This window comes from Hydra vulgaris, chromosome 12 (genome assembly GCF_038396675.1).
Source record: "Hydra vulgaris chromosome 12, alternate assembly HydraT2T_AEP".
NCBI lineage: Eukaryota > Metazoa > Cnidaria > Hydrozoa > Anthoathecata > Hydridae > Hydra > Hydra vulgaris.
In genome coordinates, this window is record NC_088931.1 from 61,001,671 (window position 1) to 61,027,500 (window position 25,830).

At 26.1% G+C, this 25,830-nt stretch overlaps 1 protein-coding gene across 1 annotated transcript in view; it reads right to left on the minus strand.

The window, feature by feature from the left end:
- LOC105848137 (uncharacterized) overlaps positions 1 to 21,028 on the minus strand; it is a 41,451-nt gene extending 20,423 nt beyond the window's left edge. The window contains exons 1-3 of the mRNA XM_065813972.1: positions 20,866 to 21,028; positions 13,428 to 13,661; positions 486 to 599 (exon numbers count right to left, since the gene is read on the minus strand). Of these exons, the coding sequence (XP_065670044.1) occupies positions 486 to 599; positions 13,428 to 13,657 (344 nt within the window). The 5' untranslated portion in view covers positions 13,658 to 13,661; positions 20,866 to 21,028. The remainder of the gene's footprint in view (positions 1 to 485; positions 600 to 13,427; positions 13,662 to 20,865) is intronic.
- Between the last annotated feature and the right edge of the window lie 4,802 nt (positions 21,029 to 25,830).

Consider the following 25,830-nt stretch of genomic DNA (forward strand, 5'->3'; position numbering starts at 1 on the left):
TCATCGAGATCGGTCCGGCGGTTTGGATTCTATAGAGAACAAACAAACAAACACACACACATTGCCCTTTATATATATTAAGATATCATGAAAAATATTTGCTTATTTTTATTTAGATAAGCAAGTAAAAATAAGTAAATATTTTTCAGCACTGATTGACTGACTCTTTATATTTCCTAAAACTTTAAAATATTTATAGTGTCTTGAACAATATTTGTCAATAAAGCAATAAACAAATCTAATTTGAAGTTTTATGAGCAACTTTTAATCACTTAATTATATCTGAATTATAGATTTTATATGATACATATAATAACTATTTTATAAACCAATCAGTGTCCAACAAAGAGTTTTAGGAAAATGATAACCTTTCAAAAAACATAAAAATAAAATAAATAAGAGGGCAAAGTTGAAAATAGATAAAAATATTTACTAATAATATTCTCTAATCAATAATAAAAATATGACTAACAACATAAACTTACCAAACAGCCCGTGGAAAAGTTATTCGTCCATCCCAATTCTCGATATGAATACTAGTATCAACATCACTTACATGTCTTCTACGGCGCTTGGGGAGTACTCTAGGTCTTTCTTGACTATATAAATGTTATTATAAAATTAGTAATATTATTATACAAAATTTAATACAAGATAAATTATTATAAAAGATATATACGATACAAGATAAATTATAAAAACATTTTTTTTTTACTTATTTAAAACTACCAAGAAAACAGAAGCAGTAAGTCAACAACTAAAGAAACAATTTGATAAGGTCAAAACTGTTTCAGTTACATTACTGTCAAGTTATTCTGAGGTGCTTAATACAATGTGGGGTAGGATAAAAATGAATGGGAATTTTTGTCCAGATCTAATAAAAGGAGAAAATAAGGGGGAGGATTTTCATAAATAGGTGGGTGGGAATTTTTTTTTCTAATTCCGTAAGTGAGTTTTTTTTTCATAAGTGAGATTCCATTGGAATCAGATGATGAAATTTTGGGGATGTTCATAATTTATCAAAATCTTTGAGTGGTGTAAAAATCAGGAAAATCTGAGACTTAGGGTTGCATGCCCAGGATGTTATCACATGGAATCGCCAAATAATAATTATGAATTAATTTATTCTCACATAACAATGATAATAATAATATGTTAACTCTATCTATAAGACGATTCTTATAACAACTTTCTGTATTAACAAAAAAGATATGCAACATCCATAAAATAAACAAAATAATCTAAATAAATTATTAACAGAAAAAATTAAATAACTCAATGCACATAACTATATTAGTGCAGTAGTGGTGTAGTGGTAAAGCACTCGCTTCATAAGCAAGAGGTTCTGAGTTTGATCCCTACCATGTCCCTGGTAGTATTGCGCTCAACTTGTTTCTCTGCGCATCGGTCTTGTTTGTCAATGTTCGTGTTTCGGAGTTATGGAGTTGAGAGAGGGTTATAACCACTATTAAGTAGCTTCCTCATCTGTAGTGGCCTTCTCAGCCTTGAGGAGGTGAATAATAATAAAAAAATCTTAACTAAAACAACATAAAAATAATATAAGTACTATAACAATTTGAATTAAAACATTGTAAAAAATTTAAACAATATTAGTAAAAACCTAAATAGCTTTAGTAAATGGTATGAAAATTAGGAAAAATTTGCTTTAGTTTTTAGATGATAATTAGCACTAAAGAATTATTATTGAAAATTCTTAAACCAATTAAAAACATAAAATTCTTAAATTGATTATTACAGTAGGAATTCTACCTAAAACTGGAATAAGGCCCATATAACTTGTAGTAATTATATTTTATTAATCATTGTGTAAATTGTAGGCCTCAATTTGAAAAGGGAGGTGAACAAATTTGCCTCAATTTCCTTAAAGTTGATTTTCTAGTCAGGATGTACACCAAGCAATTAGTTCTTTTCATAGATCAGTCTGTTTATTAGTCCTAAATATCATTGAATTAAAATTTAATAAACCATCAAAATTTTCAACCTATCTTGAAACACAAATACCATTAAGAATTAATGATCTAGTCGAAGTGTGAAATAGGTTTTCTTTTTGGTGTACTAAGTTAAGAAGCTCTGTTAGCATTAGACTATTTTTAATCCATTTTGCAAACTCCTTCATTATACCTAGCACATTTCTTATTTCAAGAATGACTTATAACCAAATTTATTCTATGGCACGTGGAATTGTCTATATTGTTTTTGGTTGTATGTTCGGAAATTGGGCTTGTATTCTCAAATTTTAATGTTCAAATTAAGATCAAGCAAAGTTTGCTTAATTTTAATAAAAATGACTTGTGCTCTCACACCCTCTAATATTACAAATACCACAAATTCTTTACGTATCTCATGTTTCTTATCAACAAATTGTAGTACAAGAGATAGTTGCACTGTGTGGTAAGAAGTAATTGCTTCTGCAAAGACTGCAAAAAATTTGGTTTATTATTTATTTTTATTATAGAAGCTTGTATCACACTATTGCCTAAATTGAGATATTCTTATTTTGAACATTTGCTGAAATAAAACAAGCATTTTTTTTTTTTGGACCTAACAAATGGTGTTGTAATTCACTGTTAAAATCTTCCACGGGTTTAAGAAATGAAGGAAAATTACCAATATTTTCAAGTTTCTAAATTTTCAATCGTAACACACTGAGGTAAATGTTGTTTTCCACAACAAATAACAGCATTCATAACAAATTTCAGAATGTGTTGCATCGGAATTGATCAGCAAGTTATTTACTTAGTTGAGCTTCTAAATCTGTCATTTTTAAGTGTTCATTGAATGGTATATTTATCCAAATAATTTTGTGATAAAATCTATTTTTGTGATAATTTAGTTTTCTTCAAACTTAAAAATTAATGGGTTTGTTTACAGAAGACCCCTTATCATCTCTTCCTTTGAAAATAAAGCAAATGGGTCGCCTAATGAGTCTCGCTGCTGTTGTGCAGCTATTTAGCATGCCAAATTAAGATTCATTTGCCACTTGCTCTGAAATTTTTTGGCATGTCTGTTGGTGTAACATGCTTTGTGATAAATTAAATTTTTATTTCAGGCAACATCTTTATTGTATTTTTTCCAATAATGTTTATGTTCATTTTAGACATAATAGTTCCAATATATAAAAAATGAGCATTCTCAACACATGCCATCTTTGTATGGTGTTGTTCAAGTATTTTTGTCATGATCAATGTTCAACTATTTAAGTCATTTTGTACTATCTGTTGATGATTACTAGTCACAATTAAAAATGGTGTTAAACTGTCATGAAAAATTACTTGTTCAAGTATGCGTTCTTTTGAGGACATCATTATGTTTTCACTTTGCATTTGACTGTCTTTTATATATAAAAAAAGATGTTAATTTTGCACATTCTTTTGCTGAAGATTTCAATTTTTATTTTTATTTATAATACGATCTTTCTCATCCACCTTTTATTTTTTGATTCATGCTAAATTAAATAATTTAAAGAAATAAAAGAAAGATATACAAAGATATATACAAGCAAATACAACTTGATACAAAAGCTAATAAACACAAAACAGTTAAGAAAAGCATTTTATGAAAAAAATATTTTTGCTATATGCTGCAACATTTTAGAAAAATATTAAAACAAAACTAATTAAAAATAATAATTCAACAATAATTTAATGGCCACTTTTGCAATTTATTGTTTTTTACGATCGGCAGAATTATTTTATAAAAACTTAATGCAACACTACTTTTAATCAAAAAATAAGTAAAAATTATATTAAACCCTAATACTAGTCAAATTTTAAAACTTGCCCATTTTTTCAAAAGGAGGGTGACAGTTACCCTACTTCTTCACCCCCTGACTAGTAACGAATCTGATATATATATATATATATATATATATATATATATATATATATATATATATATATATATATATATATATATTAAATCAAAATTAAATTTTATATTTTTTTATCAGAATAAAATTATATATTTTTATTAAATTATTTAAAATTAGATCATATTTTTTATCAGAATTAAATTTTATTATAATGATCTTTGCTTCAAGCTTAAATTATTAGTGTTTTTTTATGCGAAAAAATCGATCATTACAGTAATAAAAAATTAAATAAAAATTATTTAAAATTATATAGAAATTTAAGGAAATTTTTTTTATTATATATATTTCTTTTATGTTTTTTTTTAATGTTCTGTTTAATAGCTTCGTATTAAAAAAAAAAATTGTTAACTATAAACAATATTGTTTTCTGTTACTAAATATTTCGATAAAAGAATTAGCTTAATAGAGATTAAGTTATTAAATTTTTTAATTTTATTTGAGTTTTTTCACAAGTAGATAGTGCTTATATCTAACTTAATTGTCATTCAAACTTTTTTACATAATCATCATTCAAAAGATAATGTGGTTTTTTATAAAGTTAATAATTTCTTTTATCTTACCGTTTATAGAATAATTTAAAGCTTAAAAAATGATAAAAAGTTGCTTAATGGAAATTGCTCAAGGCATACGAAACGCACACGTAAATTGCCGATAGGTTAACGCTTTAAAACAAGGCCTGATATATATATATATATATATATATATATATATATATATATATATATATATATATATATACATATACATATACTTATACATATATATATATATATATATATATATATATATATATATATATATATATATATATATATATATATATATATATATATATATATAAATTAGTAAGAACACTTATCTAATTTTAGGTTGTCTTTAACAGCATGTTTCACCATCAGTAGGTTCATTAGGAAGCTTCCTGATGAACCTACTGATGGTGAAACACGCTGCTAAAGACAACTCAAAATTAGATAAGTATTTTTACTAATTTATTATTGGTCTGTTCATTAAGAACATTGAGCACTCTATTTGTAGAATATACTAACATAATTTTTATATATATATATACTTAAATTTTAGAAAAAACAACTTTTAATGGAACTTAAAGTTTCATGCCTATTGGCAATCATCAGCCATGAAGTACAAAATCAAAAATATAAAAAACCATTTAAAAATTACAAACTACGGTAGAATGAGTTCTGACATTATAGTACAAGAAGACGTAATGGGAAACTTATCTCCGCTAACAAATAATGAAAGGAGAAATTTATTTTTGAGTCTGCATTTAGAGACTAATTCGCCTCTTTTGTTTAGCAGATTGTTTCCTTTGTAAAATAACATTTCGAATTTCTCATTTAAACAAAGCTTACAAATTTTTGACACAGGATTGTATGATTTACAGCGTTTAATAATATTCCATTTGATTGAAGTTGTAAAATTATTTTCTTTTAACTCCCATACTTCCTTAGACAACTCAGTGTCATTTTTGTATTTTTTTACGTTAAAAGATTTTTGATGGTTCGCATAACGTAGCTTAAATGAGGTTTCGCTTATCCCAATGTATACTTTATTGTTGTATTGAGGTTTATTTGAACTTATGGCGACTTGATAAACGATGTTGCTAGACAATCAATTGTTGTTCAGTGAACAAAGAGATTTTTTAATGCAATTGCAGGCTTTTTCTGATAATTTTATATCACCATATAAAATATTTTTGTTGTGTAAGTTGATAATAGATTTGATGTTTGGTATACAGGAGTAGCTTATCTTAATTGTATTTCTGTTAAATATTTAGTGTAGTTTGTGGTTTTTAGGAAAATGCTTGTCAATTAGGGTTAAAAATCGTTGACCAATTTTGGTTGTAACATTTTTACTAAATGGAGGATTGTACCAGATTATGTTTCGTTTGTGGTTATTTTTTGGAACATTATTTATGCTTGGTTTATAATATCAACTTATAAATGTATCCCGATCGCTGTAATACGTCTTCATAAAGGTGTGTCGATTTATTAAAAATAACTTCACTTGATGAGTTGGCGGACAATCTTAGCTCGATATTTTTTGGAAGATTATTTATTATGCTAGGTGGATGGTTAGAATCAGTATGTACATAACTTAAGTTATTTTCAGGCTTGCAGTATGGTTGAAAAGAACTTTGAGTAAGATTAAAAGTTAAATCAAGGTAGTTGACAATTTTAAGATTGCAATTGATAGAGATGTTGAGATTGTTATGTTTGAAAACTTGAACGACATGCTTTTTAATTTGTTCCATTTGATGACCATTTTTGTTCTTAAAAACAGCTAACCCGTCATCTTGATATAAACCAAAATCACTTTTGTTGTAAAACTGCGCAACTGTTGGTCTAAAAGAAAAACCTCAACTAGTTCGCAAACTTCCGCGCCATCATAGGCTCCCATGGTAACATCAAACAATCCTGCTTTTTTCTTAATCCATGATATGCCACCATTAAAAATGAAAGATTTTCTCGTATGATTGCATTATACGTCATGCAAGAATTAGTCTCACAAAGAGCAAGTAGGTCTGATGAACTTTGCAAGAGATAAGACTCAACAGAAGAAAAGTTACTTAGAAGACCACGAATATTAGAGAATGATAGGTTTAGAGAACTTGTTGATGATGATGGTTTTTTGTGTTTGATAGTTTTTGGTACTTTATTCATTTTTAAATTTGTTGAAGAACTTGATTCAAAGCATAGATAGTACTCAGAACACTGTTAGCCCAAGCAATTACCACATTACTAATAATAAACCCTAAGCCATAACAAAGGGCTCCAAATGTGGCCTCGGCAATGCACACCAAAAGTACAAACAGGGTCACAATCCATGTGCAATATGGCACTGTTAATACTTTGATACTTTTGAGCTGTTGATGGAATTAACCTCTCTGTTTTAGCCTCTCTTATTCAACAGCCTCTCTTATTCAACTCTTACTCTGAATCAGCTTCTCTTATTCAAAAAGTTGCATCCTTTTACTGTATCTGTCCCTTCATGCTATAAAAACTTTTGTCAATCCAGTTTTTTTCATTGCACATCAAAAAAACCTTATAACTCTTACCTATCTTCATGTTTTTGTTTTTTTTTACAACCTACAAGCTTTAAATCTTTTAATCATTTCCTAGTATTTTAACTTATTATCTATTTAAAGTAACGCATAACTTAGTAGTGGTTGCTTGCAATCTTGTTGGAAGTAAATAAGAGTTTAAAAACATATAAATATATGCCAGTATCTAATAAATAATAAATGTAAGCGTAAAATTATAATATATAAAGTATTATAAAATTTTTTTCTAGCCCCGGCTATCAACCCCTTCTAAATCTTATAATTTTGCCTTGGCCAGTTTTGCAAAAAGTTTTATTTTCAGCCAAGGATGGAGCTGGGGCCCCAGTCACTTACTAGTTGCCTAGTCATAAAATCAGAAACACAAGCAAAACCCATGCAATGAGTCAATGTCCAGGATTCAACATCTTAAAAGAAGAGAACGCAAAGTTGGTCAACAGAAAGAATCAGTTTACCCTTTAAAGCTTATTTAGAGTACCCACTTAAAAACTGTTAATGAATAAAAATTGTCATAAAAAGTTTATAAAAGGTTGTTTTTTTTACATTAGTTTGCATTAGTTCATTAGTTTAGTGGTTAAGTGCACTGCTCATAGTGCATTTATCTTTAAGTCTTTGAAGGTTTAAATCAACTGCTTAATAAAAAAATTACACTATTTTTTTAAATACAAAACAAAACAATTTAAGATTTTTTAAAGTTTTAGAAGTTTCCTTCTATTAAACATATTACATAAACAACCCATTTATATACGATTGCAAACTAAACTTACCTACTGATGCTTACACATTTGCATTATTTTAAATTACATATTGTTATTAATTTACATGTGCTACTCTCGAGTGAGGGGGGGGGGGATTTTTCCCACCCACCCCTTGCTTATAAGGACCCACCCCCCTCCTCCGTTTATTAATTTTACTTGTTATCAAAAGAAAAGGGGAAAAAAAATCAATGAAAATCGCCTTAAAAATTAGTAAATAATTACTTCACACTGATAAAAACAAAAATTTTCAGTGTAAACATGCTTTAAAAATCACCGACCAAGTAAATCTCAATTTATCGAAGATGAGCTTTTAATTTTTTTTTCACTTAAGTATTAAACTTATATCAACATATTAAATCCTATTGAAATTATTATAAAACAGCTGTTAGAAAATGCGCATTTTACCACAAGCAACGCTAGAATTAGATAGTTTTATGCATGCATAGAATTAAATAGTTTTTGTTCAGATTTATAAACTGAAACATTTTTAAAAAAATTCAGTTTATAAATCTGAACTAATATTTTCTACAACCCCCTCCCCCCTATTACTATTTGATAATCATCATCGCCATCTGGAATGTCACTGACTTCTGTTTCTTCACTATCAGTATAATTATCAAGACTAAAGTGGGTACAATTAAGCGTAAATAACAGCATTTGTCAACACTGTTGCTTGCTGTTTTTGCGATAATTTTACATCTTCTTTAGCCATCTTCATCATCCAACCATTCTGTTGATCTTCGAGAAATATCTTATCTTCATCAATTTTAATTAGCTTGTTTGCATCCTTGTGTGAAATGTGAAATAGTAAATCTAATTTGATACTAAAATCTTTCTCTCTAGCAACCTGTGACTCACCAGCGCTTCCTTTATTCTTTTAAATTAGATTATATCCATTAACACATGTTTTCACTTTTGATATAATATGGGGTTGGTAAGTCATTGGAATTGTGGCTTTGTTCCAGATGTGAGTTCAATGATTAGATATTACTTTTGCACTAGATGAAACTGTTTGTTTCAAGGCATTATGGTAGTGGAAAAACATTCTTAGCACATCAACCATTGTTGGAAAAGCATTGTTTGGTAGATTCTTATTTGTTTAACCAATTAACCATATTGCAGTTAGATTACCTGTCAAAAGAACTTATCTTTTCAAATATTAACTTGCAAAGTCAATTTAAAATATGTGGTCAATATGAGTGTGATGAAATAAAAATGATTACATGGTTGAAATAAAATTGTCATATGGTTTAAAAACTACAAACACTAAAGTAAACAAAACACTAAAGTTAAGTCAGCCAATAATAATTTTGCTCAACTATAAAAGATATTGTAGAAAACCAATCAAAAAAATATATATTTATATTCTATAGTATATAGTATATAGCTATAACTATTAGATAATAGAACTTTAAAAAATATCGGCAGTTAGGTCAATCCTAATTCCGAGGGCTGATATATATATTTTATATATATATATATATTTTATATATATATATATATATATATTATATATATATTATATATATATATTATATATATATATTATATAAATATATATATATATATATATATATATATATATATATATATATATATATATATATATATATATATATATATGATTTATATATATATATATATATATATATATATATATATATATATATATATATATATATATATATATATATATATATATATATATATTTATATATACAGTATTGGACAAAACGAGTGCAACCAAATAATGCTGATTTAGTTTCTTTATATAAAAGTGCTGCATTTTTTCAATTTAGAGAAATAATAATAAATAATTGTTTAGAGACAAAGTTCTTCAAGTTTTATTTATCACAAAGTTCATTATTTGTACACAAAATTTAATAAGTTAATCAAAAGTATTAAAAAAGTTGATTTCCTTCTGGACAAAACAAGTGCAACTCGACAAAATGTTGACCAAGCTGTATTTCGCTATCAATATTTTGTGGCGAATCCTTTGTTGTCGATCACAGCCTTGCATCTTCGAGGCATAGATTCGATCAGGTGATCAATGAAACTTTGTGGAATCGCTGCCCAGGCCTTTTGGATTTGTTCAAACAGTTGATCCTTATTACGAACACCTTCACGATTAATTCTGCAGTTGACGATCTCCCACAGGTTCTCGATAGAGTTGAGATCCGGAGATTGAAGCGGCCAATCCATCACCGATAGGTGGTTGAAACCATTGCTTGACTACTTTTGCAGTGTGTTTCGGATCATTGTCTTGCTGAAAAACCCATTTTATTGGCATATTCCATTCAGCATAAGGTAACATAACATCTTTCAGGATATTTTTATACATTAAACAGTCCATTATTCCATCGTTTCGATGTATTGGACCTAGACCATTAGCAGAAAAACACCCCAAGACCATTACATTGCCTCCACCATGCTTCACGGTTTTATGGCAGTAAAGTAAATCGAGGCGTTTTCCGGCCGGTCGACGTACACGGCAAATGCCATTGCTCCCAATGAGGTTGAACTTCCATTCATCACTGAACAGGACAGTTTGCCATTTCTACACATTCCAGTCAATATGAGATGTAGCAAACAGGAGTCTTTTCTTCTGGTTTTTAAGTGAAATCAGCGGTTTCTTTGCAGGGCGTCGAGGAAACAATCCGGCTTCAACAGCACGTCGTCTGATTGTTTGGTCCGATACAGGCAGCTCTAATTGCTTTTGTATCTCGACTGATGATATCCAGGGATCCTTCTTGATGGATCTGACGATCATAGAATCCTCTCTAGAAGTGGTGAAACACGGTCTTCCACCTTTGTTATCTGCTGCCAACTTCCCCGTAGAATGATATTTGGAACATAGTCTTGATACGGTCCATTTTTTCACGCGATATTTATCACAAATACTTTTTTGTGACATTCCACTTACATAATCGCCAATAATTTTCTTTCTTAGTTCCAATCCAAGACTGTCGGGAGCCATTTTTGCTCTTGAAGTCATAAAAATAATAAAAAGAAATAATCACGCTTCTCAAGGCTTACCGAGTTACATTTACCTTGTGATGATACAATAATGCTCTGTGGAACACAACGTCTTGGTTGGATGTGGACTGTATTGATGTAATGAAACACTTGTTGTATTTCACTTCTTGTATTGATGTTTTTCGATAAAACACTTTGATAAAACTCACTTTGATAAACTGTCTCGATAATACTGACTGATTGACTTCCATATACTGACTGAATTACATGTCGATTTACATGTCTCTTATATAGTAAAATGAACCTGTGTGAACCTGTTCTGGAAGATTCTAGATGCTTCTTTTTGATGCTTCTGGATGCTTCTGGATGCGTCTGGATGCTTCTGAATGTTTCTGGATATTTCTGGATGCTACTGGATGTTTCTTCTGGAAACTTCTGGATACTTCCTTTAATTATAAAAAAACTTCCGTGACGTTGACACGGACCAGACTTAAGAAAATGAAACAAACCAAAAAAGTTGCACTTGTTTTGTCTGCTGCAAAATGGCACTTGTCAACAAAATTCTGCCTGTGTGCTGTCACCTGTCCGCTGATTGCTCATGTCATGGCATGCTATGACTCCAGACTCCTGAACTGTTTGCTGTGGTAATATAGATCGTTTCGTTTTTAAGACATGTAAAATTAGGAACACTTTTTAGCATTGTTCGATGTTGGTTGCAAATGTTTTGTCCAATAATGTATATATATATATATATATATATATATATATATATATATATATATATATATATATATATATATATATATATATATATATATATATATATATATATATATATATATATATATATATATATATATATATATATATATATATGACACGTCTTTTTGTTCGCTTTTTGTTGGTTTTTTTGCTTTGTGTTGACTATTTTTATCATAAATATAATTTTTTTTAATTTTTATCAGTTTTTTATTTCTATTTATACATATTTAAATTAATTTTTTATTATAAAAATGTTTTTAATTATTTTTGTTATTTTTATTTATTTATTATAAATTATATTTCATTTTTATTTTTATCTATTTACAAAAACGATTAATTACAGTAATATAAGCATATATAAACCATGTCAAAACCCTAACCCTAAGCCTTACCTTGATGCTGACTCAGACTAAACCCTCAGTCGATGTAGCAGCACTATACTGCGAGTCAGGCTATTTGATAGTTGATGTATATACAGGGTGGGGCAAAAGTCCCGCTACCATTCTGATTGCGCACCATCTTGGTTATGTGACTTGTAGATCAGTTTTGTTTTAAACACTGTGTTGTGTAAACGCTCCAGTTTTATAATAGATAAATATACGCTACAAGAACGAGCAGAAATAGTGACAATATTTATCGAAAGTGAACGTTCCATAATTGCCAGTCAGCAGAAATGGCGTAAAAAATATCCTAATCGTCCAGTGCCCCACAAAGCCACAATTTATCGATTACATGCCAATTTTCAACAGTACAGTACGACAGCAGACAGACCTCATTCTGGAAGACAATGGATGTCTTGTAATGCTGAAAATTTGGCTCTGGTGCGCGATAGTGTTGCAGAGTCTCCAGAAACATCAACTTGGAGACGTGGTTTCCAGTTACACATTTCTGCACGCAGATTAAGGCGAATTTTGAAAACTGATTTGAAAATGTTCTCTTACAAAATTCAATTAGTCCATAAATTGATACCGAGAGATCTTGATCAACGAGTTCAGTACAGTAATGCAATCCTAAGGCTGTCTGGTAAAATTGAAGATTTTTCGTCTAAATTGATAATGAGCGATGAAGCCCATTTTCTTCTCAATGGCCATGTCAATAAACAGAACAGTCGGTTTTGGGGAACAACAAACCCTCAATTAATTCATGATACATAAATGCATCTACAAAAAACAATTTGAAAATGAACAAGGTGTTCAAGTGACTGCTACTGCTGAACAGTACCAAGACATGATTCGAAATTTTCTTGTGCCTGAAATGGAAGAGTAAGGACTAGAGGACATGTGGTTTCAGCAAGATGGGGCCACAGCACACACAGCCTATTCAACAATTCAATTATTGAATGATGTTTTTCTATGAAGACTAATTTCGCGAAATGGAAATTTATATATTATATATACTTATAGGGTTTTTTAAAATCAAAAGTTTATGTGAATAGGCCCAAACGATTCAACATCTTAAAGACAATATTCATCATGAAATTGAAGAAATTCACCAAAGTTACCATTTAACCGATATAATTTTCCAATCATAACGAAAAACAATGTAAAGACTAAATAAACTTTTTATGAAAACCAAACTTACTTATTTTTTCTTTGAACAAAGTTATGGGCAATCAAAGTGGTAGCGGGACTCTTGCCCCACCCTGTACTTTTTGTTTTTTTATAAAAGTTGCTTAAAGGGACATTTTTTTTACAAAAAGCAATGCTTACGGGGACAAAAAATTAATGGGTACACCAAAATGTCCCATAAGTGTTCGTTTTTTGTAAAATCTGTCCCCGTAAGTGATATTATAGGTGTATATATATATATATGTATATATACACATAGATATATATATATATATATATATATATATATATATATATATATATATATATATATATATATATATATATAATAAAATAATAAAATTTTTAAAATATATATAAATATAAAGTTGAAAACAAAAAATACAAATTACTGCTCATATGAGTCGTCATTCTCTGTTAGTTTATTGACGTGGTCTAAAGCAATCTTCTCAAGAGCAGATGAATAAACAAGGTTTTCAGTTCCTATATGCAACTTTCTTAGTTCATTGTGTGCAGACAAACATTCTTTTACAGAAAATTCTTCATGGCCATTAGTAAAATTAAGAAGCGCATAGATTGTTATCATCAGACATTTAAAATTTACTTTTACTCTTCTAAACATTGCACTAAATAAGAATATATATAAACATACACATGACTATATGTATATATGAATGTCTTTCTCTTTTTCTCTTTTACTCTCTCTCTCTCTCTATAAATAAATATATATGTATAAATATATATATACATATATATATATATATATATATATATATATATATATATATATATATATATATGTATATATATAAATATATGTATATATATAAATATATGTATATATATATATATATATATATATATATATATATATATATATATATATATATATATATATATATATATAGGGAAAGCAGAATAGTATCGAAAATTAACTGATCGAAAAATGATTAATATCGAAAAATAACTGACCGAAACCCATTTTAATGATTAACATCAAAAATGTGATTTTCAGATTCATATCGAAAAGCTTTTATATCGAAATTCACAAATGTGGAACAAAATCAAAATCAATAAAAACGGAATAAGATCGAAAACTGATTTTAATGATGAACATCAAAAATGAGATTTTCTGAACAATGTCGAAAACAATAAAAATGGAACAAGATCGAAAATTCATTTTAATGATTAACATCGAAAATATGATTTTCTGATCACACTTTTTTTTTTTTATAAAAAACTAGTACTATAAGAAAATCTTAAGAAATTTTTCCTATTATTTAATGAATGTTTTTAACAATTTTCTACTGTATACCATTTTAAAAAATTTATACTTAAGTTTTTTTTAGTTTAAAGTTCAGAGTATTCTGTATATTTCTGTAAATACATTTTATCAAATATTAAACAGTTATCTTGCAACATTTAGGGCCAATATTGAGTAATAATTTTGCATATTCTATTGTGTCAATATCACCAGAATGTGTTTTCAATAAAGAAAGCAATGGAAAATCTTTCCAAATAATTTTTAATGGTGATATAATGTATGATTTGAATATCTTTTAGCATGCTCTTCTTGTTTTATTAATCAGGATTTTTTAATTAGCTTTTTTAATTGTTTTATTAAGCATCTTTTATCCTGCTCTCCTTTTTTTAAAGTATTTTTTTCTTGAAATTTTTTTGCCCATATAACAGATGACTTAGTTGGCATACAGTTTTGCATATTTACAAATAACTTTATCCTTTAAACTTTTTATGGTTCGTAAGTCCTTATTGATTTTGACAAAAAATTTTGCAACTTTTTACGGTTTGTTGACATTAAATGTAAATAAAATCAAAATATCTTGTTTTAAATCATTTTATAAATAGCCAACAACACAACATTCAATATGTTTTGTTCTAATAGAACTTTAGTTTATATTGTATAAATTATACTATTATACAGTAAAATTACTACACTCTTCAAAACTACTCAATTCAAAACAGCAAAATACTGGCTTTCTATTTATTCTGTTTTTGGAATTTTTGAACCTATTCCTTGTTTCACGTTTTCGATATTATTCTGGAAAGTCCCTTTTTGATTTTATTCTTTTTTTCACAATTTCGATATTTTTCCGAAAAGTCCCTTTTCGATATTACTCCTTTTTTCACAACTTCGATCTAATTCCGTTATTTGAATATTCGATAGTATTCCTATTTTCACAATTTCGATGTTATTCCGGTAAGTCCCTTTTCAATACTATTCTCTTTTGAGCTATTTCGAGAATATTCTGCTTTTCGAATTTTTGATACTATTTCTTTTTTAGCGATTTCGGTGTATTCTCTATTTCCATTACAGTATGTTATTCCAGAACGTCCCTTTTTGAGATTAATCAGTTTGGCTGTTATCGATACTGTTACTACTACCCTCTCTCTCTCTCTCTCTCTCTCTCTCTCTCTATATATATATATATATATATATATATATATATATATATATATATATATATATATATATATATATATATATATATATATATATATATATATATATGTATATATATATATGTATATATGTATATATGTATATATGTATATATGTATATATATATATATATATACATACATACATACATACATACATATATATATATATATATATATATATATATATATATATATATATATATATATATATATATATACAACCCTCACAATTAGGAATATTGAATTCGGCAATATTTTGCCGACCTCAGGCTTTCAGAGATCGGCATCAGATTGGCAAAAAAAAATTGATACAAAGGTCTTACCATAAAATATAGAAACGAGGTCGGCAATTTTTTGCTGACCTCAAACACTTTAAGGTCAGCAGTTAGGTCAGCATTGCCGAATGCCGACCCTAATTCGGAGGGTTGTGTATATATATATATATCTATATATGTGTATATATATATATATATATATCTATAGTTTATGGCAACATAAACTATAGGGATATATATATATATATACACAACATACAGTTTAACAGCTCTTCGCTTGTTCGTGGTATTAAAGCTGACAAAATTAAGGTTAGATTATGTCAAAACGCATTTATTTAATTGCGGGAAACAACTAAACAAAAAAAAAACGCAAATTAAAAGACTAAAATGTCTTTAAAAACATTCTGAATGTTTGTAAAAACATTCTAAATGTTTTTAAAAACAATCATAATGTTGTTTATTTTATTTTTTTAAAATAAAAATATTCTGAATATTTTTAGTTTTAGTTTTTAACTGTAAAACATGTGCAGAGTGTTGCTACATTGACTGAAAAAGAGTCTGACTCGCAACGAAGTGCTGCTACATCGATTGAGGGTTTGGTTGGGGCAGACAGTCTATTAAGTAATTAAAAAACTTTTTTGGCCTTTAAAATTAAAAAAAATCATTTTATGATAAAAACGATCATGCAAGAGTATATAATACATACTATATATATATATATATATATATATATATATATATATATATATATATATATATATATATATATATATATATATATATATATATATATATATATATATACACATTATATATATATATATATATATATATATATATATACATTATATATATATATATATATATATATATATATATATATATATATATATATATAATGTATATATATATATATATATATATATATATATATATATATATATATATATATATATATAATGTATATATATATATATATATATATATAATGTGTATATATATATATATATATATATATATATATATATATATATATATATATATATATATATATATATATATATATATATATAGAGAGAGAGAGAGAGAGAGAGAGAGAGAGAGAGATTTGATATTTCTTTGTTAATTGATTTGACTTTTTATATTTCACAATTTTGACCTGGTTTCACAAAAAAAAAACAGTTTTTATTTAAGTGTTAATAAGTTTCTTTTTACTTTCTTTGATAAATATCAGTTTATCAAATAAAGTAAAAAGAAGCTTATTAATAAATATTGGATAATAAATATTAATAAATATTGGGATATAAATATTAAAACTAATTTTGATATGAATATATTTTCTTTAAGAATTTGTATAAAATTTAAAAGGAATATTTTTATTTTGAAATTAGACTTTGAATTTAAATTATAATATGCATGTTAATTTAAAGCTAAAATTAGATTCAGATTAATTTATAAATAATTAAATAATTTCCAACGTATTTTAAACACAGTTAGGCCTAATATCGCATAATATTTTTATTGGTATTGATGTTAGAAATACAGCGAGATATTTTTTCAAAAAACCCAATTGTTTCAATAAATATTATAAATTTAATACAACAAAATTTGTGTCAAATTTTTAAGATCTTGTTTACCATTATATTTAGGCATTAACTTTCTACTTGCCTCTTGAGTTTTTACAAACCCTGCTCTCTTTTCATGAGTGCTCACTATACTTGAAGCTTCTGTAACTTGCTTTAAGCAATGTTCAACTGATTGTCCATGTCATGGCCAAATCGGCAGCCGCATAAGATTTCATAAAAACACCTCGATTTAAAAAGTTGTTAGAGGTATTTAGGACTGGTTGATAAACCGGTGACTACCAAGATATCAGGTCTACCAATTTTTCAGCATTAAAGTTCAGAACAGGAGTTTTTCTTGGTCTAGGAGAAAAGCCACCCTTTTGTAAATCATTGTTTCCAGGACCTCTAATATCTTTTATCTTATTAATAGCTACACTTCTATCTTAATCAGTATTAGAACACAACAATGTTTGTAGTATACACTTACTAAAACAAAACCAAGCTGATCTTTGAATAGAGGGTGATGCTATTTTAACAACATCTTCTTTCTGAAACTTGAGTTACTGCAGCTGGTAAAATACACGTTTAGGACCTTCAATCCAAGAATGTTCAACTTTGATCTTTAACCAACAAGGAAAATAAACACCGACAATAAATCTCAGTGATAGACCTTAAATTCAACTCAATGATAGACCTTAAATTTTTTAAATCTTTACCTTTAATTTCATGCATAGAGATCTATATTCTACATATTCTATTAGCAGTAGTTAACTATCTTGAATGTGAAACAGGCCCAACTTGTAATAAATGAAATTTTGGCGGTAAAATATCACTTTTAATGGCACAAACAACTTTATAACAATAAAATTGATCTGCAGTAAAGTCGATAAACTGATAAAATTGATTCGCAGACATTATTTTATCATCAAGAGAAATAAGTGGATTACTAATTTTAATAATTTCAAATACTGGATTTATATCTAGATCTGAAGCCAGATCAAGCACGGACCCAATAACACCAGACCATTTATTGTTAGATTTCCTTTCACTATCTAAGTTGGTTATAAGATGCCTTAGTGACAATATGTATAGAGTTGACATATTTAGGTTCAACAAGTTATTTTCATAATTTTATTTCTATATGTTTGATGACTCCACCCTCCCAATCAGTGTTTATATTTGTAGAGTCTCCACAAACAGCCAATAAAGACCCGCTAATACCTTTCTCAGTCAACCATTCAACATTTTATTTGCTATAACCTTTGCATGTCTAACATTTTTTGTTACTTTCTCGGGAATATAGTGAAATTAATATTTTCCTCCAGATTCCATACAATCATTTGTTTGATTTGATCAATTTTCCCATCAAAAAATTTGCATTTTACTTCTCCACTTTTTGCTATTTTGTCAAAATCCTTACTAAGATCAGAGATGATTTCTTCTTGCCCTCTTGAAACTTTACTATTGTTGATAACTAACTTTTTATCATCAGATGTTATTAATCCTGCATCAATAAGTGTTGCTGTAACAATTGCAAACAGCCCATATCTATGTGAGGAGAATTTATATATTTTAAATAGAGATTCATTTTTAACAAAATTACTGTTTATATATATATATATATATATATATATATATATATATATATATATATATATATATAAATATATATAAATAAACATATATATATAAATATATACATATATATATATATATATATATATATATATATATATACATATATATAAATATATACTTATGTATGTATGTATGTATGTAAGTATGTATGTATGTATGAATGTATATATGTATGAATGTATGTGTGTATGTATGTATTTATGTATGTACCTTTTTTTTAACTTGACTTACTATTCAGAGCATAAAATGATTAAAAATTACTATTTGAAAAGGACGACGTTATTTTTTTAAACAATTTGTTTTAGCAACTTTTTGGAAAAAATAAATGTTCATATAGTTTAAAAATAATACATATAACACTCTTTAATAATTTAAATAAAACTTGTTCATTCATTAAACAATAATTAGAATTTGTAAAATCTTTTTTGCGTCACTTTAATAAAACATTTCTCAAGATAAGTTTCAGCACATTTCTAAAATCATCTAAACAGTTGTGGTCAAGATGTCAAAAAAATAAATAATTTGCTTGGTCAGCAACAGTGCTCAATCGCACATCATTCCTGTCTAAGCCTGATGTATGTATGTATTAACTAGCAAACTTATTTTTAAAAAATTACACCTAATGATAGTTAATCTCATCTGTCTCTTTTTTTAATTAAAATAACATTGCTATCTTTATTCTTAAAACATTTTTCTCGATCTTTTTTTTTGAACTGTTTTAATGTTATCACGTAATCCAATTTGAAGTTTGCTAAGAGTTTCAATTTTAACTCTTAAAATATATAAACTTAACATCAACAGATGGTATTTTGCACTCTTTGTTACATTTGTATATATAATGAACTTCGTTATCACAATCATCAGAAATAGACTTTTTGATATACTTGCATACAAGTATATCAAAAAGCTTATCTAATTATCTTTAAAGTTTATTATTTGTTTAGCTCCTTTTTTTTTAGACAAGCTTTTGCTGAGTCCTTGTTCCACAACGTCACTATTTTATCACAAATTGTTTTGTCAGTAATTAATTTAGGTGATGTAAATTCCAAATTTGCACTCGACCACTGGTGTAGTAAAGCTGGTAGTATATCTTTGGTCATCTCTTTTACAGGATTTCTTTTTTTATGTCATTCAAGCCTTTTAGCCTTTTTTCCATACCTTATAACGTCTCTGATGGTTGGTAATTCTGAAACTAGAAACTGTTTTCCTTTACCAAATACAGCACTAATTTGTGTACTAGCACTCATTCTGGTTTCGGTGCCATTATTCTGCCGCATTATAAAATATTTTATAAAATTTTTTTATTATTTTGGAATGAAAAAAAAAAAATTAGAATTAATGCAATCGAGTAAAAGTTCTTAAATTTATACTTAACAATATACAGTTAACTTTGTTTACTTATTGCAGCAATGAAAAAATAATTTAGTGACCATCATTAAGATAAATAAAATATATGTTTCAGTGTACCTTTTTGAGAAATTATATCTTATTTTACGCATTTATTACAAAATTAACTTAAAAATTTTATACATATTGAGTTAAATAAAAATTTTATAAACTAGAATATTAATTTAGAGTATAACAATTTTATTTTTTATCAGTTAACTAATTTCATATTTTATCAATAAAATTTAGAGTGTAATAATTTTATATTTATCAAATAGTCCAATCAAAAACATTTGCATTTATATTGGAGCTAATTTAAAATTTTTTTTTAATTTTTCTAATCTAATCAAAAACATTTAAATCTGCGCTTTTTCAAAAAAAAATTTTAATTTTGCACCAACCGTACTTTTTAAAAAGCATTGCAGTTTATTATGTAATTTTTTTTTTTCTTCATAAAAATGTTATGTTTGTGTTTTTAATTTTAGTTACAATAATAATTATACCTTTGAGAGAAAATATTACACTTTTGCAAGAGCCTTAATATACTCCTGTAAACCGTTTTAAGGGAGTGTGGGCAAGAGCAAGAGCTAAAGAGCCTCCCACCAAGGTGTGTATATATATATCAGTCTTCTCTGTTTAGCCAGCACTTTTGCTCTCAAGTTTTTTGGTGCTTACCCATACGCCCGCAAAAAAATGGGTTTTATGGCGAGCGCATAAAAAAGCGCTTGCCAAAAAATATAAGTGTTTTGTTTTAAATTGCAACAAAAAACTTTTATGAAAAATGCTTTTTTTTACTAGTTTTTTTTTTTTAATATCTTATCTAGTATTTATTCAAGGCATTCTTTTTGTTACTTTTATCTTAATTTAAACAGCAGAAAAAATGAATTTTTTAAATTGCGCTTAAAAAAGACCGTCCTGTCTGAGAAGACTGATTTATATATATATATATATATATTTATATATTTATATATATATATATATATATATATATATATATATATATATATATATATATATATATATATATATATATATATATATATATATATATATATATATATATATATATATATATATATATATATATATATATATATATATATATATATATATATATATATATATATATATATATATATATATATATATATATATATATATATATATATATATATATATATATATGTATATATATATATATATATATATATATATATATATATATTATATATATATATATATATATATATATATATATATATATATATATATATATATATATATATATATATATGTATATATATATGTATGTATATATATATATATATATATATATATATATATATATATATATATATATATGTATGTATATATATATATATATATATATGTATGTATATATATATATATATATATATATATATATATATATATATATATATATATATATATATTTATATATATTGATAGTTACTTACTAATAGTACAAGTACTAATCTAAGGTAAACACCAATTAAATAATAGTAGCAATCATATATTAAGGTGAATTTAATGAGGAGAATTGTAATAACAACAATATTACTATTAGATACAGTAATGACAATAAAATGATTATATTAGCAATTATAATTACAACAAAAATAAAAATATTGACAAATATAACAGATAAGTATTAAAAATTATTAATAAGTAATAATGACAGTGATAAAAATTTAAATGAAATGTTAATAATATTAACATCGCATATAATAATAATATTAAAACAGTAGCAATAGTAATAATAATCTATGATGAGCCTAATATTTTACATACAGTATTTTTCTGACAAATGGTCAAAAAGGAAGTTTTTAAATTGTGAAATAGAGTTGATTCATTGAAGATGAAGAGGTAAATTATTCCATGATTTTATGCATTGGTTTGAGATTTTACCAAACAACAATTGGGACTAAAAGATCGAAGATAATAAAGAAAACTTTTTTAGTGGTGAAAATAATGGAGAATGACGGAGCGAGGTTTACTGGTTTATGATTCCAATTATTATTCTTATTCTTATTATTATTACTAATATAACCATTATTATTGTCATTACTATATCTAATAGTATTATTGTTATTATTATAATTATTCTCATTAAATTTAATTTAATAGTATTATATGATTGCTATTATTATTAAATTCGTGAAATGACTAAAATTGTATATTTATATGTATATATATATATATATATATATACATATATATATATATATATATATATATATATATATATATATATATATATATATATATATATATATATGTAAACATATATACATATATATATATATAATATATATATAATATATATAAATATATATATATATATATATATATATATATATATATATATATATATATATATATATATATATATATATATATATATATATATATATATATTAGGGTGGGTCAAACACTATGTTTTTTTAAGTTGGAAAGCTGTAAAGAAAGTTACTCTTTAATATCCTGATTCTGAAAAGTGTAAACTTTTACCAATTAGATAATGTCTTCCCAACTTTCACTGCATAAAGTATACATAAGAACAACTTATTTTGTTATTCAAAAATAGCACAGGATAATGCTAATAATACGTCATGATGCTACTGTTTTTTGTCAATATAACATATTTAAAATGCTATCAAAGTCATGCAGAATATTAATATTTTTCTCATTAATAGAAAAGCTGATTTCCTTTGACTGTATATGCTGTATAGAAGTCAAAGGAAATCAACTTTGCTATAAATCTTAGGTAATTCCAATTGTGACACTTTGCTTTGTATTATCATGCCATGTCTGACTTTGAGGCCATAAACTTTGGAACTGAATGCAGTTATATCTTTAACTGCTCCAATTGCTACAGCTTGTGAATGGCATGGTTTATGAGACAATATAATTGGCTGGTTATAAGATACTTAGTTTCTCACCACGATAGATGTTAAAACATACAGCAACAATGTTTTTACAAAAAACATTCATTTGTTGAATAACATACTGAAAAATCAACTAGATAAGCTGGATAATTTATATATATATATATATATATATATATATATATATATATATATATATATATATATATAATATATATATATATACACACACACGAAAATAAAGACTTTTCTTTAAATTAAATACAGCGACTTTTCTTTAAATTAAATACAGCCTTTCCAAATCAAAACACTTAGGTAATGTTTATTCACTTTATGCATATATTCCTAATCAGTAAAAATATATATTGCATTGCTTACCTCTAAATAATTATATATTCAAGTGAGCAAAAAATAGAGAAAATATTCTTCATAAAAAACTTCTAATTGTTTAAATTTATGTTGTTGTTTTTGCTTTGTTTTTTTAAATAAAATTATGATATAACTTATGATAAATTATAACTTATGATAAAAATTATGATATAAAGTTATAACTATTATTATTGTTGTTGTTGTTGTTGTTGTTATTATTGTTATTATTATTACTATTATTATTAATATTATTGTCATTACTATTATTTTTATTATTATTATTATCATCATTATTATGCAATTATAATTATTTAAATTAAACATACTTTTAAACTATTTAAATTGTTTTTAGTGCATTTAGCGGAATTTTAGCATACTTTGATAAACTTTTTTTTGTGATAAACAATAAATACTGTTTTAAAAATCTATTTATAAGTAGATTTTTAAAAATAGAATCACCTTCCAGTGCATTAAGCTTAAAGCACTGGTAGGCGTTTCAGCCATACGCATAAGGTTTTACCTGTATTACTTCTATTTTCACATATAAGTATAACATGTTTAATTGCCCTTTAATATACTTAATATTTATCAATGAGGGACATTAATTAATAAAAATATTATCTTAAAAACTATCTTATTTAACTAAATCACAATGCGCATCTTAAAATAGTAAGAAAATAATACATTTTGATTATTTTTTTCCAAAACATACTTTATTTGTCAAAACGCGGTAACACGCCGCGGGCCTGATCCAAATGGATCCAAATGGATCCAAATTTTTCAGAAATGTTTCTGAATTTTTGATGAAAAATCAAGTCTGAATTTTTGATGTCAAAGTGTATCTAAAAAATATATTCACTTCTTTTCGAAAGAAAATTTTTTTTTCTGAAATACAAATTTTTTTATATATTTATAAAGTCAATAAACTTACTTTATAAATATATATAAAGTTATGGATAAAGACATTAACTTAAGGAATTTTAAAATCTTGTTACGGATATTTTTTATTTTAAATAACTTTTCGTAAAAACTACCCTTTTAAATCTTTAATATCCGCAATTTAAGCGTCTAACTTTGTTTAAAGTAGAAAAAAATTTAATCAACCCCAATGCACTTACTTATGCAACATAACGTTTAGCGCTCCTCAAAGGAATAAATGGTTGCTTTACAAGCATTTTGATAAAAAGTTTGTAAAACAATTTTTTTATTTTTTTATTCTGTTATATTTTAAGAAATGCAATCGTACTTCATATTACTAAGTGTTCAAGTCTTATTTCTTTATTTCTTTCTCTAGAGGTAATGCTTCTTAATTACAACTTACTTAATATAACTGTATTTGTTTAAAGACATGTCGTCAGAAATTTTACATTAGCAGATTAAGAAGCTTCACAGTTAACTTTAAAGTTTGCATTAAGTGTTCCACTTAAATCTATGTGAACAAAACCATTATGTTGTTAAATAAACCTATGTTTTTTCAAGATAAATTTTTATTTATTCTAAAAGTTATATTGGTTTTGTAACTAGTGAAACCTGTTATATATCTGTTATATATTGATATTAAACTTAATGTTGCTGCCTTTACTCATTCGTGCGTGTTTGACATGAAACTCGTGGCAGCCATTACATCCAAGAAAAAGTCGCTGCACCTTTTTTTTTTATATAAAATAATGCGAACAAAGATGTATGCAAAAGTCTAGCTTATGTAAACTTTAATTTACGTAATGTTAATAATTATATCAAGTTTGACAGTTTTACGTTTCCTTGAAAATTGCAACGTATATAGCATTTATTTGCAGTTTTATAAAGTAATAGTTTTTAGTTTAATAAATTATATTAAAAGCTGTTTGTGTAATATGCCAATGGGGCTGTTTATAAAAGATGGGCTGACCCAATTAGCTAGGCTGGCTCACTTAATCGAAATCTCAGCATGTTTAATACATACTAATAAAATATAATTTTGGTTTACATAAAGTGCCTATTTTACATGAGGAATTAGTGGGATTCCACTCAGGTGACACAATTTTTTTTCAATATAAACATAAAAACGTGACCCGACTAATGAATACTAAAATATCAATTTAAACTCTTTTTGGCCTCATATAAACAACCCCTAGGTGGCCAATTTGGTTAGCTCGCTTCGTTCCCAAGGTGCATCGCGAACGTTCAAATTTTGAGAATTTTTTAAACATC